At 39.7% G+C, this 18,687-nt stretch overlaps 1 protein-coding gene and 1 pseudogene across 1 annotated transcript in view; both read right to left on the bottom strand.

Annotated features, from left to right (window-relative positions):
• Positions 1-2,606: 2,606 nt before the first annotated feature.
• kcnj5 (potassium inwardly rectifying channel subfamily J member 5) overlaps positions 2,607-18,687 on the bottom strand; it is a 56,277-nt gene continuing 40,196 nt past the window's right edge. The window contains exon 4 of the mRNA XM_088345228.1: positions 2,607-3,504. Coding sequence (XP_088201354.1) covers positions 3,131-3,504 — 374 coding nt within the window. The 3' untranslated portion in view covers positions 2,607-3,130. The remainder of the gene's footprint in view (positions 3,505-18,687) is intronic.
• On the bottom strand, positions 6,836-7,278 carry LOC148358828 (small ribosomal subunit protein eS25 pseudogene; annotated as a pseudogene).

Raw genomic sequence — 18,687 nt, 5'->3', positions numbered from 1 at the left:
CAACACCAGCAGCTGACATGGCTCCCCAAACCATTGCTGACTGTGGGAACTTCACACTGGATTTCAAGCAACTTGGATTTTGCTCCTCTCCGGCCTTTCTCCAGACTCTGGCGCCTTGACTTCCAAATGAAATGCAAAACTTGCTTTCGTCTGAAAAGAGGACTTTGGACCACTCTGCAACTGTCCAGTGCTTCTTCTCCATAGCCCAAGTCAGACGCTTCTTCCGTTGTCTTGAGTTCAGAAGTGGCTTGACCATGGGAATACGGCTATTGTAGCCCATTTCCCGGACACGTCTGTGAACTGTGGCTTTTGATAACTGGACTCCAGCTTCAGCCCACTGTCTTTGAAGCTCCCCCAAATTCTGGAAGCGGCTCTTCTTCACAATTTTGTTAAGGCTGCGGTCATCTCTCTTGGTTGTGCAGCGTTTCCGGCCACATTTTTCCCTTCCAACAGACTTTTTGTGGATATGCTTTGAAACTGCACTCTGTGAACAGCCTGCTCCTTGAGAAATTTCTTTTTGTGTCTTACCCTCCTGATGGAGGGTATCAATGATGGTCCTCTGGACAGCAGTTAGATTAGCAGTCTTCCCCATACTTGTGATTTAGTTTACTGAACCAAGCTGAGTGTTTTTAAGGCTCAGGAAACCCTCGCAAGGTGTTTCGAGTTAATTAGATGATTCAGGTGATTAGTTGAATAGCCTACTTGTATACTTTTTCATGATATTCTAATATTTAGAGATAGGATTTTTGCGTTTTCTTAAGCTGTAAGCCAAATTCAGCAATATTCAAATAATAAAAGGCTTGAAATAGTTCAGTTGATGTGTAATGAATCCAGAATGTATGACATTTTTGTTTTTTTAATTGCATTACAGAAAATAAAGAACTTTATCACAATATTCTAATTTTCTGAGACAGTCCAGTATTCTTAATATTTTCATGGCCTTGAAAACCCTCAAGAATGTTTGTTTCATATTTGTCTTCCTATTGGAAATAGATTTAAAAATATATATTCCTCTTCCTTTTCTTTTTCATTTTCCAAGCATTTTTAAAAAAGGTCCGGCAAGCCACCAGGGTGGCACTAAAGAGATGATGACACCATTTTTAGCTGATTTAAAACATGATGACATATACATACTCTAATAACATTGTATTTTATTACCAAGTTTTTCGTTGGTTGTTTTAAATAATTATCTGACATTCAAGCCTCAATTATTATTTCTTGGGGAAAGCAATGTTTTTTTTTTTTGCTTTTAAGAAAGAAATTACTTTTTATATTTAATTTATTATCATTATGTGAAATGTACACAAATTAAAAATGTTTCTTAAAGGTGTGGGGCGTCTTTTGAGTTGTCCTTGAGGGTAGAATTATTTTTCTCTATTTAGTATGTGTTTAAAATGTCCAACTGATTTGTCTATTCAAGCTTGTCAAATAAATGCACGTATCAATGTTTGAAATTCTGGGCAAGTCTTTTAACCAAAGACCTGGTATGAATTCATCAACAATATGACCAATTTGGGACATATTTCTATTAACAAAACATACTTTTTTGTAATATATCTTAAGTCAGAGGTCACCATACTTTTTGAGGCCATGAGCTACTTTTTTTGTTAAAAATTAGGGCCGAGGGCTACCGGTTTTATATGCATTTCTAAAATAACGAATTATTACAATGTTTTAACTATGTTATAACTATTGTTAAGAAGGGACTGTATGAGAGTGTGATTGTGCCGACTGTGTTGTATGGTGCAGAGACTTGGAGCCTGAACGCAGATTTAAGAAGGAAATTGAATGTTTTTGAGATGAAGTGTTTGAGGACTATGTTAGGAGTGACAAGATTGGAAAAATTGAGAAATGAAATTGTGAGAGACAGAACTGGAGTAGTCGTGTAACTGAGCAGGCGTGTTGATATGAGAGTACTCGGTTGGTTTGGACACATGGAGAGGATGGATGAGGAATGTTGAAGAGGATCTACAGAGCAGAAGTCAATGGAAGGAGACTAAGAGGGAGGCCGCCATTGACGTGGATGGATGGTGTCATGAGTGCACTGCAGGAAAGAGGTCTAAATATAATGGAAGCTAGAGCTCTTGTTGGTGATCGAAAGGAGTGGAGAGGTGTTGTGAAAGGATAGTGGGATTGTGGACGCATTCTTAAGGATGGGCTGGGCACCCGTATGATGCGGCAGGGGTAAACCAGTGAAAGCTGTCGGGCCCTGCTGTTGAACAAAAGAGTGTGTTGTGTCACCCTGACCCGAGTGACATGGCCGCTTTCTGGTGTCCCGTTTCATCTGGAGGGACGGAAGCATGACCAACTTAGGTGCCGAGGTGCCTAACTTGTTTGGGTGTTTGGGCAATTGGGTTGGCCATGGTCCAAAACTTTTTATGTGTGTTTTTTTGCTATTTTTTTCCCTTTTATTTTTTTTTGTCATTGTATGTGTTTGTCTTGCTGTCGGTCACTCTCTTGAGGGATATGACCATGGTTGGTAGATACAGGGCTACTTTTAGCTACTTTTTGCCCGCAAGCACCAAGTTGGAGACCCAGGTGTTAAGGGTTGCTTTTCTGACAAAACGACTTAATTCCTGGGGCTATATTATCCCTACTAATGAATTGGTCCACTTTCTACCGCGTGTAAGTTATTTATTTTAAATCAACTGTCTTTAAAGTGCTGATTTCAGCCTCTTGCATCCGAGACGAGCTTCTGTGTAAAGTCAATTTTGCTTTAGTGACACTTTTGGTTTGAAGGAAGGGACTTTAATTGTTGGTGAACAGATTAGGTGTGTAATGTTAATATTACACCTTGCAAAAGTCAAAAAATGCAACGCTATATAGTCTCATCATATAGCCTTTGTAGGTACCCCACTGTGAGCTGCATTAGTGGTACGTGGATGTGATTAGAGGGTTATAAAAAGACAATTGGTACTACCAACTTTTAAGTGAAGATATAGATGTGTGTCTAAAAAGCAATCTACACCATAGATTGACAGTCTAGTCCTAAGCGGAGTATTGCACGGTTCAGTTGCTGGAGAACAGTGTTTCGCTCCTCCGAATTCGGCAATACAACAAGCTGTCCATTGACTAAATTCAATAAAATATCGGTAAGGTCCTCTCAGGTTGGTTCCACTCCAAAGTTTAATCAACCAGGCAGTCTATCAGTAAAGGGTGTCTCCTCTAAAGCAGCAGCAGAGCCGTTTGTCTCTCCTTTGTCACCTCCCAATTCTCTCTCTTCCTTGTCCTGGTCCTGGCTCAGAGGATCCGAGTCGGACTGGCCGAAAGTATGTGTTTTTGGTTCCGGGCTCAGCAGTGAGAGTTGAGGCAACAGAGGCCCATCCCGAATCTTTGCCGCCATTTCCTTTGCGCTGCATGACGGGGTGTTGGTCTCGTAGACTTCATGGAAGTTGTTGTAATCGACCTCGTAGAAGCCCTTCTCCAAAGAGAGAACCGGTGTGAAGCGATATCCCCATAGCACCTCTGTGTCCAGATAGGAACTCCTTGCTTGACATGTCATCCCTAAACAAAAACACATATTCACGGTATGAACAGAAAAAAATGGAAACACACAGAGAGAAAGACTTGCATTTGTCTTGCTGTGTACTGAAATTTTATCCGATACCAATGTCTGAAATAATGTCTGCACGGACGCCCGGGACGTGCATCTTTTACGTCGGGCGTGCAACTTCCAAAACGTCTCCGCCCTGGTGGCCGACAACTTTTTCAAGAAAAAAAAAAAGGTACGATTTTTTTTCAAACCAAACGTTTGCTTTATTCCGATATCTTCGTTTGGTTTGGAAATTTCGGTTTGTTTGGCAATTTGCATACTCGGCAGCCAATCAGAAGCCTACATTACTTCGTGCTTTCGGACTCTCCCAATCGTTATAAGGTGTCATTTTCCAAAGTAGACACACAGAGAACACAAGAAAAATGGAGAAGTGATTTGGAATCAAGCCAAAACCTCACCCCCAAAATAAATATTCAAAAGAAGCTAACAAAATTTATGACGCTACAAATCGTAAATATACATTTAAAGCATCGTGGAACGCAAACATTGCACGAATGAAGATGAGTAAATACAGTAAATACTGACGGCAAATGGAAAACAGCAATGATTGTTATAAGTCGATTGATAATGAACTTAATTGTAAAGTGTTGTTCTGTTATATATTCAGATTATCCATCCTTAATACTTTGCAACAATGTTTTTTTTTGCGATGAGTCGTATTATTGTGTTTCAAATTGTGAAAAATGGGGCAATTAACTTTATGACTGGGCAATTCTGGGTAATTTATGAGGACTAAGACACCATCACATGTTCATTTTGAAGAACTCCATTAGCTAAACGATACATTTTCAATTTGATTTAAGTTGTCACATGCAGTTCAAATTCATTCCTATCAGAATACATGGCCCCATTTGAACCCAGCTTTTGTGGAAAGTCACTATTCCTGACCTGTTTTGATATTCCTCAAAAGCTAAAAGGGTTTCTTCTCATTGGAATTATCTTTTCAATCAAAGACATTGCACAGAATGTATTCACTCTGTCGCTGCATGTGTCACATTGTGTGTTCATTGTGCTTAAAAATAGAAATACAGTTCAGTCTCATTTTGTAGCCTGTTTTGATGCTTCTCAAGAAATTGCAAATGGATATTTCTTTTTAGTCTCTGAAAAAAATAATGCACCAAATCTTATTTTTAACGTGTCAAAGATTTCTGATGAAAGTGTCAGCGTCTGATTTTTCGTTCTTTAAGAAAAGATTGTTCCTTCTTTTAAGTGCTGTTCTAGTATGCATTGTAGTATTGGGAAGTGTCACTGCATATATAGCCATGATACTATGAGTTTTAAGCTATAACATTTTTTTTCATTAATTTATTTCTCCTTACCTTATTTAGTCGCAAGTCACTTTGAGATTATCATATAATTTTATATAGACTATTGTTTCACCATCCCCTGATCTAAAACCAACATGTTGATGGTATTATTGGGCCTGGGTGTTAAAGTCTTTATGGAGCGTAGATGATTCTGAACCTAAATCAAAATAAGGGTATTGTGGGAAGTAATAATGTCGTTCTGGACTGAATAAAGAGAATGGGATTGTGGGAAGTAATTCCGCCGACCTGAAATATATCCAGTGAGTAAACATATGGCAGCACATATTTAGAACCTTTTTTCACTTACAAAGCTTGTTTTAAGCTGATAAAGAGTCAAACAACATGACTAAAGTATTTAAATGGACTCTGTCCCTTAAAATGTGTCATCTGTATCTCTAGTGCCGTCATACTCAATGCAATCGAGAACGATCATCCATGTCCCCGGCAGCCTGGTTCGGATTTGGTGTACCATTACTACCCGGTTCGATTCCCGTTATTATGCAGGGGTATAATCTATTGACTGATCAATTATTGCATAAATATAAGAACTCATTTCTAATTTTGTCCGCATAAAAATTGCACCGGATATTAAAGCACACATTCAAGTTTCTGTCCAGTTAAGGGTTTCTGGGTGCACCCCATAGTCTGGAGAATAGGCTACCCGTCAAAGTAGAACAGGGAAAAAACAAAGTACTTGTCATAAGACAAATGTTAAAGCATCTGCTCTCGTGTTAATAAAAATTTAATGATACTGACATATGACCTTGTACTGAATTGAGTCATTAGACTTTTTCCTATTGTGTGAAATTGTTTCCATCTTGCAGGTTGACCTTTAACACCTTGCCTTTGACTTTGGAGGTTTCACCGCATCCCTCTCAATTAAATACTGCGTGCAGCCACTGAGATGAAATCAATAACAACAATGGTTGAACCGCATTACAGTACTTCTCCTCCATCCATGATTCTTCTATGGAAGCACGCTTTCAAGGGAGACCTTTTAACCCATTAAAGGAGAAACATAAAACAGCACTTCAAACCATAATTAAGGCTATGCCGTTCAGATGAACCTCTTCCTGGTTATTGTGCACGCTCGCTTAATGGGATGTAACCATAGCCATCGTATTTATTAATTTAATTTCTCGTAAAACATTCAACTGCGCTTATCTAGAGGTCAACAGGAACACTGATTGCATTTCCTAGTCCCTATGCTACTTATGCTGATATGTGTTATTTAAAAAAAAATCCACGTCAGGCGATATTACAGTACAGGAAGAGACCGGCCAAGGTCATGTATGTGTTTGTTGAGCTTCTTTGTAGTTTGCCCTTGTGTTTCGCTTCAAGGCTTTTTATGCACGCTTGGTCTTGAGCTGACTCAGCTTTGTTACTCGTGGAATAATTCGTCCTTGTGTTTATTTGTGATTATGTTTGGGATGTACGACCCTAAAGGCTTTCTGTGCTTAGTCATGCTGTGTTTACGCCGCATGATTTCCGGCTATGTGTTTGAGCTTTGAGCTTGAAAGCAAAATACAATGATTCACCATTTAGGAATACTTGAAAGGGTTGTTCAGTTGAGAATGATTTTCTCTGTAATGTGTGGTGGTTAACACCCTGAATAAACTATTATGTACCTACCAGAAAACCCACCCAACCTAACAGAAAACTCACCTAACATAAAATAAAGTGTACCGACCTCAAGAAAACCTACTCAACCTACTTAAATACATTCCTCCCTTTTTACCAAACACCCTACCTACTAACCTACCTACTGAGCTACCTACCCAACTACCAAAATGCCCACCCAACCTATTTACCTGCATACCTCCCTTTCTACCAACAACCATACCAACCAACCTACCTACATACCCACCTACCACAACACCCACCCAACCCACTTACCTAAATACCTCCCTCTCTACAAAATACCTCACCCACCAACCATCCTACCAGAAAATCAGTCCAACCTATACATTTTTATTCAAATTCCGACACAAAAAGCCCATCGGAGGAAACACGAGAACCCAATTATGCCTTCTCCACTACCACCTCCTCCTCTCCGCCCTTGGTGTTGCGCGTGTAGATGAGCTGAGATCTGTGCTTGGACACCAACTTTATCATGCCTTTAGCGAGCAGTTCCTGCAGGGCATTCCTGGCCAGGGAGCCACGGATCTTCAGCCTCTCGGAAACAACGGCAGGTGTGATCAGTTTATAGTTAGGAACCTCTTTGTACAGTTTCTCATAAGTAGCCTTGTCAAAGAGGATCAGGTTGTTGAGCTTGTCCCTCACTTTTCCCTTGGACCACTTCTTCTTCTTTGCTTTGCCTCCAGACTTATTGACTGGATCCTTGTCCTTTTTGGACTTGCCGGCGTCCTTTTTCTTGTCCGTCTTAGGAGGCATGTTTCCTCGTCAAGATGTCGGATCGAAACCTACCTGCCTACCAAGCAGAAAACCCAGACCTACCTACATACTGATCAGAAAACCCATCCAACCTTGCTAACTGGCAGAAAACCCACCCAACCAACTTACCAGAAAACCTACCCATATACCAGAAAACCAACCCAACTTACATACTAAGACTTATAACATTGGTAAAAATGGCGGCGCCCTCTATTGGCTGCGGCTGCATCCGCTCGCTACAACGGGTCAGGTGTATCGACATTTCGTTCTGTGTACATTGTTACAAAGAATGACAATACAAAGGAAATTATTATTAGTATTATTACTATACCTCTCTCACTACAAAAAAATCCAAACAACCTACCTATCTACAACAAAGACAACAAAGACAGTTAAAACATGTTCTTTGTTCCTTTATCTCTTTGTTTCATTATCCTCACTGTAAAATGTGGACCTGGAGTCGTCCAATTTCGTTTCGTTGTTACAATATATCCCATGTTGTAACAATGACAATAAAGGCATATTCTATTCTATTCTATTCTATTCTATTCTATTCTATTCTATTCTATTCTATTCTATTCTATTCTACTAACTACCTGCTAAAAAACCCACCCAACCACCCTACTTACCTACCGAGCTACCTGCCGAGCTACCTACCTACCTACCTACCTACCTACCTACCTACCTACCTACCTACCTACCTACCTACCTACCTACTTACACATCAGAAAACCCAAAAGCAACCACCCACCAAACTTAACTACCAACCTACCGAGCTACCTACCTACCTACCTACCTACCTACCTACCTACCTACCTACCTACCTACCTACCTACCTACCTACCTACCTACCTACCTACCTACCTACCTAAGTACCTGAGTACCTTTCTACCTGCCTACCTACATACCTATCTGCTGACGCATCAGAAAACCCAAAATCAACCACCCATCTAAACTACCTACCTACTCAACCAACCAACCAACCAACCAACCAACCAAACAACCAACCAACCAAACAACCAACCAACCAACTAACCAGCCTGCCTGCCTACCTACCTACCTACCTACCTACTTACCTACCTACCTACCTACCTACCTACCTACCTACCTACCTACCTACCTACCTACCTACCTACCTACCTACCTACCTACCTACCTACCTACCTACCTACCTACCTACCTACCTATTTAACTACAGTATCTACCTAACTAACTACCTTCCAGAAAACCCACCCAATCTACCAGCAAACTCACCAAACCTACCAAATATCTCACCTAATCTACCAGAAAACCTACCCATATACCAGAAAAACAACCCAACTTACATACTATACCTCTCTCACTACAAAAAAAATCCAAACAACCTAAATATCTACTAACTACCTGCTAAAAAAAATCACCCAACCACCCTACCTACTTACCTACTTACCTACTTACCTACCTACCTACCTACCTACCTACCTACCTACCTACCTACCTACCTACCTACCTACCTACCTACCTACCTACCTACCTACCTACCTTCTTACACATCAGAAAACCCAAAAGCAACCACACACCAAACATACCTACCTACCTGCCTACCTAAGTACCTGAGTACCTTTCTACCTGCCTACCTACACACCTATCTGCCGACGCATCAGAAAACCCAAAAGCAACCACCCATCTAACATACCAACCAACCAACCAACCAACCAACCAACCAACCAACCAACCAACCAACAAGCCTGCCAACCTACCTAGCTACTTACCTACCTACCTACCTACCTACCTACCTACCTACCTACCTACCTACCTACCTACCTACCTACCAACCTACCTATTTACCTACAGTATCTACCTAACTAGGGCCAGCACGGCAGCGCAGTGGTTAGCGCTTGTGCGGCACAGTTCATGTCATGGGAACCTGTCGTGGGTTCAAATCCAGCTCCAGACTTCCTGTGCAGAGTTTGTATGTTCTCCCAGTGCTTGTGTGGGTTTCCTCCCACATTCCAAAAACATGCATTTCAGGTGAATTGGCCGGTCCAAATTGTCCCTAGGTGTGAATGAGCGAATGAGTTGTCTGTCCCTGTGTCCCCTGCCCACTGCCTGGAGATGGCTGGGATGGGATCCAGCCCCCCGCGACCCTAATGAGGATAAGCGGTGCGGCTAATGAGATGAGTTGAGATCTACCTAACTAACTTCCAGAAAAACCATCCAACCTACCTACTTATCTATTTCGTATATTAGGGATGAACTGTAATGAAAGCAACAATTTTCAAAACAGAAACAGCAACACTGAACTTCTATCAACCCCCAAAAACCGCAGACATTTTTTATTTTTATTTTGCTCTGACTTGCTAAAAAGTCATACTATAAAATGATGAATAACTGACTGGCATGTTAGTAACTGCTGAATTTAAACACTTTGATTAAATACTAAACAAAAAATGATTTTATGTGCTCTAAAACTGAGATGTAGAATGCAAATAACACAAGCAAGCACATTCCGCATTAGTATTTTGAGTAGAGAGGCTGGTAATGTTGGAAAATAAATCTCGTGTTACCGCTGCACTGAACAGTTTCAGTCCCTCGTCCTTTTTATAGGTACATATTTTTGGGGAATTGTAGTTTTTAATGGACAGAGCATTGAGTAATGACAAAAAAACAGGACGAGAGAGCTCATCAAGATTGTGCAGTTTTCAGCACTGGGTAATGGACTCAACAATTCGCTTTTGCATATTCGCCAAAATAAAACAATAATAACAAGAACACTGTAGTATTAAACTCCCCTTGCACATAGCTCAGCACCAGTCAAAAGACTTTGGAAGCAAACAGGCTTAATGTCAAACACAAGGTACGTGTTTATGAAATAAATCGACTGTTGATAGTTTTGTAGCGTTTGCATGTAAACAATTGCCAAATTTCAGCCGGCAGCTTCGAAAAACAAGAACAGAGGGACGACACGCGAGCTTTGGATGTCCTTTAGGTAAAAGCTTGGCAGAGGTTGTTAGCCAGCGTTCTTCGTCTCCTTCATTTTGGGCAGAAAGACAAACAAGTGGCTGCGTTGTGAAAAAACTACCCTCAAGTGAAAGCTAGTTTGCACGGCTCGCGTCTTTTTCCACGTAACGTAATCACAGCATAATTAATTCAAAAGCTTTTTTTTTGTTTTTCTTTTTTTCTTTTGACATCCCTTATACATACATCTACAGGGTGTCCCAAAAATGTACACAATTTGCCAGTAAATAGCCAGTTAAATGTTTTTCTATTTTAGATTTGATATTGGAGTACAAATGGTGGATAATCTTCTTTTGTTAGGACGACAAAAATGTTTTGAAAACATTCTCAAAATGTAAAACCAATCTGAGTGCAAACTACACTGGTACCTCTACTTATGACTAATCCCATTTAACGAATGTTTCAGTCTACTAGTGATCCCAAGAGCCAAGAAGATATCCACAGATTTGAGAGCGTTCTCCATTCCGGCCCAGTGCTGTGGAATGCTCTGCCCTCTGAGAATCATTGGAACTGATTACATCTAGGCTGAAAACACACTTATATTCTATAGTTTATGAATTACCTATGTTTCATGTAAGGCAATGTCTGTGTGTTGCATCATCCATTTCAGCCTGGTCATTCATGTATGGTCCTTTGTAAAGTTTCTTCATTTTCCTTATGTTGAGGTTTGGAGTTTTTCCTTGCCCTCATCTAGGTTTTACATCAGTGAGTGGTGTAATAATAGTCTGTAGTCTGTAATAGTCTGTGGTTTGTGCAGCCTTTTCAAACTTTTTGTGATTAGGGCTATAAAAAATAAATACGACATGACTTGTATCAGGAGTTTGAAATGAAATAAAATGATCTGCATTTATATAGCGCTTTTCAAGTCAATGACTTCCCAAAGCGCTTTACAGTGTGCTCCACATTTCCCAATAGCGGCCTTGTAATGCAGCCATGCAAGACGCTAACCTGCTTATTGGAGGTATTAGGGGTTCAGTGTCTTACCCAAGGACACTTCGACATGTAACACGGACAAGCCGGGATTCGAACTGGGATCCCTTGATCCCAAGACGAGCGCTCTACCTCCTGAGCTACTGCCGCCCCAAAGCATGCAAGTCAGTGACGCTACCACGAATTGTTTTCCCAGGTATGCACCGACAGCATCCTCCATGATTTATAAGCGGGGTGAGACATATAACCCCCTTCATTAGATTGCATTAAAGTCTGTTAATTCATTGGTTGCAGCCCCTGGGGCTGAATTCATTTTTGCCATTGCTTATTGTTTAGGTACACAGTTTTCAGTCATATTTGATATCCAGCCATGTGTCCTGCGAAAAGAGGAGAGAAAAGAGAGCCCGTGCTCCACTCACGATTGAAAGGAAACAAAAAATAATCGCCAACTATGAAAGTGGTAAAATAATTCCCGAATTGGCGAGGGAATACAGCCAGAGCCATCATCGACTGCAGAAAATAGGGTTGCGCTCGCTTGCTGGGAAAAACTCCAGGCAAAAAAAAAAAACCTGATAAAGCCAGAAGGGGTCGGGTAATGGAAATGTTTGATGAAAACTGTTTAAAACATCTTTAAAAATACTAGTACCAGACAGACACAACAATCTCTGGATCGCTATTTTAAGCGTTTAGCGAAACAGTGAGTGGATTACATTAACACTGACTTTTTACATTTTATCAATTTCTTTGGTTCTTATTGTTGTTTGAAATGTTCTTGGTTGATAAAGGTTTGTGCTATATAGTAACTTAATCTTTTGCTTTATTTCTCGTCCTATTTATACCTGTTTAGCTCCAGCTGCTGCTCCTTTCCTGAATGGTTCCCCTTATGAACATTGCCTGAACAATAGTGTATCTCCAGTGCCATTACAGTTGATTTAATGAGAGTTTGGTTGCATTTGATGACCTTGGAAAGGATTAATCCCGCTTCCATTCATTTCAATGGGATAGCGTTTTGATATTTTCAACCTCTTCATTATACAACGCCTCGCTGGAAGCAAATAAATACGTAAGTTTAGGTACCACTGTAGAGGAAAGATTCTGGTCCGGCCTAAAATGTCAATCATTACGTTTGGGTCGGGAAGGGCCAAGCTTCTCTCTTGCTGCCTTTATGTTTCCATTATTATTATCTTCTTTTTTGACTTCTTTTTTGTCTCTCTCTTTCACTTAAAGTGGCACACTAGAGTCTTAAGGACGTACTGCTGCTGTGGTCAGCGACCCTGTTTTTAATGAAAATATTTCCCATCAACTGTGTCAATGATGGAAAATTGTCAGTTAAAGCAGACACTGAAATATAAATGGTGTAACTCTTTATAGTCCTTTTTCACTTAGATTTTGTTACAAAAGACAGGCTTTAATTTGTTATCACAAATCATTTCTCCTCCTCCCAAGTCCTCACACATAAAATATGAAATGTTGGGTTTACTTCGGGCTCTGTCTTGCAAATAACGTTAATTGGACGGGCTTTTTTAATCTCCGCGGGCTGGATTTCCTAGGGGCAATCGTACCTCTAGTGCAGGGGTCTCAAACCCTTTTGAAGCAGACAACTACTTTTTGTGACTGATAAGCGGAAACGTCTACAAGTATGATATGTATTTTTAAAATGACAACTTATCATATTATCACTATGTTGTTACCAGTTTGTTATTGAAAGTAGGGTTGAATATGCCTTTTTAGCATTGACATTTCAATCACCACAAAAATCCTTTTACTAGAAAATCACAGTAACCCAGCGCTGGAGAGCTTTTTTCAATGCAGGTCCGAGGGCACCTCAGCTGTCCTCAGGGGCCACCCTGGTGCCAGCGGGCACCAGGTTAGAGACCCCTCCTAGTCCTCTAGCTTTTTTATTTTTACTTTTTTATTTCTTTATTTTTTTTTGCAAGTGTAAGCCAGTTAACTGCCATTCTTACTCCTAAACTAAATCGGAAATAGAAAGAAATAGTCTATTGGCCATATACAGTCATGGTGTGTATACATTTTTGGGAAAATCCTATACAGTATTATAAATATTTCATTTTTTATAGACTGCTCCTTTTTACTTGCCTTCATTTATTTTTCAAGGTAAGGGGCTTTTATTTCATTTTACTAACCCAAAGAACAATATAAAATCCTGTTTATTTAACTTAATTTTTCATTTAAATTAATGGTAAATATTGTGGTGGGTAGCTGAACAGAATCCCAAATAAATGTAGTGTAGATTTTAATTGCGTTCTCTTGCTTTATCGGGTAAGATATATGTCATAAAATGCGTTAAAATGTTATAATAGTTACAAGACACATTGTCACGTTAAAAACTAGAATGCATTGCACAAAACCCTACTGAAGACATATTAGATAAGTAAACCATCATAAATATAGTATAGACAGGGACCTTTCTAGAATGAAAACAAGGTTTTGTTGTCGGCAACATGGACACACGCGCGACATGGCCTCTCTGATACAGAACCTATAATAACTGCAACACAATCACAAATATGTTTGCTCAGCGGTCTTTAAAGTTGCCAAAACAATCACGAGAATATATCCATTACAAAAACCAGATATTTAGAGGTTGCTATTAAATTGTTATTTCATAGTTTTTATTTTGTTGCCCTCTAAATAAAGGTGGTTAGGACTAAATGCTGCACATGCGCAAACTGTATGAACTCTAAGACAGTCATGGGAGTACTGCATTCAGTCTCTTTAATATTTTCAATTTGTCCAGCTGACGAAGATAGTTAAAATATAACATTAAATTGATATATTTTCGTTTTTGTTGTTGTCGCTCAAGTCAATCCAAAACCAAATTATTACCACATGTCTTTTATGTCAAATATATGACTCGTGGGCCTGACCTGGATGATTTGAACCGGCCCGCCATGAATATCTTTGTAGGTCAAAAAGAGAAGTGATTTTCTGTCATTTCTATCAAAAGTTGTGATTTTTTTAAATAAATGCAAACCAAATGCTCGCTCTGGAAGCTACCGCACAGCAAAGGATATCCTCTCAAATTTTGTTGTTACAGAACAGTAGTTTGAGTATATGTTGTCTAATTTTATTTCCCATGCACTGCAGAAAATTTTACTTTGTATTTCCTTTTTGTTCATTATAAACCAGTACAACAATTAGGGCAAAATTGGCACTTGAGTTTGTCAAGCAAGGTGAGTTGGTTCAGGTAAAAAAAACTGTATTCACTCAACTATCAAAATAAAGCAGTCAATGCATTGTAAATGTAAATGGTCTGTATTTGTATTGCGCTTTTCAAGTCACTGAAGACCTCCCAATGCACTTTACAATTTGCTTCACACATACCCATTCTCACACACTCACACACCGCTAGCAACGTCATTCATGCAAAGCAATTACCTGCTAATCTAGAGCCTTAGGGATTCATTGTCATGATTTGCCCTTTGCTCTAACGTGTGCCCGCTCGTTTGGCTCCTGCTGCTGCTCGTTTCCTGATTGGTTCCCCTCCTATTTAAACTCAACATTCTCATTCACTCCTGGTCAGTCCGTCAGCGAACCTCCGCACATGCAGGGCAAGCACTTTTTGACTCTGGCTCCTGTCTCCGGCTACCTGACTTGATACCTTCCTCCGACCACGCTCCGATCTCCTGTCTCACTTGCCCGGCTTGTTTCTGCCCACCGACCATGCGCCGGTCTCCCGTCCCAGCTGCTCGACTCGTTTCCACACTCCGACCACGCTCCGATCTCATGGACTTCCTGCTTCTCCTGCCCAGCGATTGCCGAATCGCTGGCGTTTGTTTTCCCGCGGCTGACTTAACCGCTTCCGCAATAAAGCTTGGTGTGAAACGTTACGCGTTTGGGTCTACCGTCTGTCCTGGCTCTGACATTCAGTGGCTTGCCCAAGGACACTTCGGCATATAACACGGAGGAGCCGGGAATCAAACCTCCGACTTCTCTATGCCAAGACGAGTGCTTTACCTTCTGAGCCACTGCCGCATTCATTGCCAAACATTGTTTGTGAATATATCTGTTATGGGAAGGGAAGATCCTTTGTCATCCATAATTTTGTATGGTGTGCTACCAGGGTTGGGTAGGGTTACTTTAACTGGATTACTTTCAATTACTTTTGGATTACTCCAATACCAAATATGCTAATAAAAGACAAAAGAAACTAAATATGAATTAAATGACTACATTTTGTGCAGGCTTGGGGGGTAACGGAATACATGGAACGGCAAAAATGATGATGGGAAGCTGTTTGGATTTATTTTCATTTTGTTTCTGTCGCATTTTATGTTAGTTTTGCCGTAGATCAAAGAGATCAAAGCCCGGAGAGAAAGCTTACCACGTGTTGTGAGTCATATTTTATTCATATTTAGTTTCTTTTGTCTTTTATTAGCATATTTGGTATTGGACTAATCCAAAAGTAATTGAAAGTAATCCAGTTAAAGTAACCCTACCCAACCCTGTATGCTACTAATATAGGCTATATATATATATATATATATATATATATATATATATATATATATATATATATATATATATATATATATATATATATATATATATATATATATTATAGGCTGTATGATACTGAAAACAACAGTAAGCTAAACATTTTAACTTGACATTCTTCAACTGATTCTGCCCACCTGAATACAGAAAGTCTGCATTCAGCCCCAGACCCAAACTGAGTTTGACATCCCTGATTTATGCTATCCTTATGTGACAACAAACATAATCCAACCTAACTTACATCCCTCAGACAGCCTTGCAACCAACTTTAAGAGTCTCTAGGGAGAATGTGTAGGACTCTGTGGTGTAGGCAATGGCCACATTGGCCCATTGCCCGGTAGAGAAGGACAGTAAAGACACTAAACCCCTAACGCTGCAACGGTTTGCACAAGTGAAGCGAGGGATGATTTAATGCCCGAATCAAGTATCCAGCAGTGTGATCGGAAAGCATGAGTACTACTGGTGCGTTGGGAGACGAAATAAATATAAAAATCCAATGTGAAATAGAGCAGAAATGTTCAGATGCATGTAAAGCCTTGCTTGATTGCACCAGGGAGCGTTGTGTTTTGTATGTTTGTCCAGAGGTGTAAAAGCCCCCTTTCAGTCCATGTGTCTGGCAACATTGTCCATTTTATAATTAACTTTTTGTGTAACACTGTACTATTGTACAAAAACAATTTAAATCATGTATTTAACGGAGGCCAAGTAAGAGCTCATGTAAACCACTATACTTTCATCATATAAATCAAATGGGAATCCTAATAGAGCTGACGATTACTAGCTACCTATGGGCCCTTTTAACCACTATATTAATTTTAGAGTGGGGAATTGCTAAAAGGATTATCTTTATGCTATTTTGACTCTTTTACCCTGAACCTGGAAATAAGCATACCTGTCAAACTCCACGGCTCCATGCCCTTACAAAATGTTGTATTTTCCCTTACAAAATACAAAATAATCTTACACCATATTTTTTTCAAACGTGTTTATTTATGTAGTTAAACATGTTGTATTGTAAATGTATTTTGTTAGATCATATATATTGTTAATTCACATTTTGTTGTGGGATACTGAGTTGCTCAACATGAATGAAGTTTTTTATAAAAAAGTTACAAAATTAAGTCGCTTGGACGTTCACCGTAGAAGGAAAAAATAAATGCAAATATAATTAAGTAGAATAATACGTTTTTTTATTCAAATTATTAATTTATTTTCTGCATTAAATTTTTGTTGGTAATATACTGATTAAAGGGATAACCACAAACCTGTCTTTTTCTCCTTTTATACTTCTTTATACAACATAATAATTTATTTATATAAAGCAAGTGAGCCGTTTGAGAGCCGGCTCTCTTTAATGAGTTGAGCCGAAAAAGCCGGTTCTCTAAAAAGAGACGGACTTCCTTTCACTACATAACAACCACATGAAATCCGAGGCTGCAGACGCATGCACACAGTAGTATCAAACCGCTCGCTTCGTTTGCAACGAAAAAAAATGATACCGAGATAGAGGCTACCGCGCCGAACTCGTTTGACTTGATTGATTTGCCGTTTCGTGATAGTCGGTGTATACCGGATGGTACCCATAATTAACAAATTTGCGTTGTTTCGTACAGATTTTCTCGTACGTCGTACACATCTTAAAACGCACAATAAACGTACTTTGTACGGCAAAAACGTACAGGTTGACAGGTATGATCATGTATTCAACAGAGGCCAAGTAAGAGCTGAAGTAAACCACAATACCTGCTTCATATAAAACAGATGGGAATCCTAATAGAGCTGACAATTACTAGCTATCTATGGGCCCTTTTAACCACATTATTAGGATCTTAGAGTGGGGAATTGCTAACAGGATTGTCTTTATGCTATTAGGACTCTTTTACCCTGAACCTGGAAATAAGGGTCATTTTGAAACTTTCCAGAAATGACTGGAGACGTCCGTCTTTTAGATTTAACTAGCCTGAAGCATTTCAGACGGGAGTGGCATTTACCCTAAACACGGATCAGTGTTGGTAGTTAAACTTCAGTCGTTTTGAAGAACACGAATAAAGACTGGCTTGAAGGATAGCAACATTAAAGCGGAATGGTATGGGTGATTTTTATCCTGAAGTGACATTTACGTTAAAATGTCGATTTATAGGATAAACACGACCACCTTTGTGGAACTGGGCCAGCCAAAGAAATACGCAAATCTTACATACCTTTTAGTGTATAATCTACAATAGGGAAATGGTTGGCAAACTAAAAAGCCTAAAAAAATCGAACCCAGGCTCATGGGTATTGAAGCCCGACCTAACCCAAACCTGACTAATTACCGAGCCCAAACAAACCCAAAATTTCACATTTTATTTGTGAGGACTCGAGAGGAGGAGAGGCGATTTATGATATCAGATTAAACCATAAGTTAAAAAAGATTGTATAAACTATGACATCTATCATATCTCCATATCTGCAGAGGTTACATTTAGCGACAATTTTCCATCATTGGCAGATTTTTTTTAAGCGTGAACGGCAACATTTCTCCACATGTTTCATTTTGACGGATTAAAAATTGGGCCATGAACTACAGCGCCAGTACGTTTTTAAGAATCCGGCACTGCACTTTAAGAGAGACAGAGGCAGAGAGACAAGGAAGAACAATGACGGGTGGATTGTATACAGCAACAGAAATAATTTCGTTGAATTTACATTGCAATAGTGGAGTACACTCCGTGTTGTGATATGGTGACTTCATTTTCTTGCGCAGTGAGAGTATTTTTTCTTTTTTTTATTTCAACATATGCACGTAGTCTTCTTTTTTTAAGTTTTGTCATGAACCAGAATTAGGGAAGAACCCAAATGCGTGACGTTTCTCACACAAGCCTTTCATTTTACGGGATATGGGGAGTCATGCACGTTAGGCAGCAGTCTGGTGCGGAATGACAGGAAGCCAGAGGCCGACGAGATCGATACCAATTGCCCGAGCAGATATCGGACAGATGGGGTCGA

This window comes from Urocampus carinirostris, chromosome 10 (assembly GCF_059441175.1).
Source record: "Urocampus carinirostris isolate Australia breed hairy pipefish chromosome 10, RoL_Ucar_1.0, whole genome shotgun sequence".
NCBI classification, from domain to species: Eukaryota; Metazoa; Chordata; class Actinopteri; order Syngnathiformes; family Syngnathidae; genus Urocampus; species Urocampus carinirostris.
This window is presented reverse-complemented; position numbering and strand designations above follow the sequence as displayed.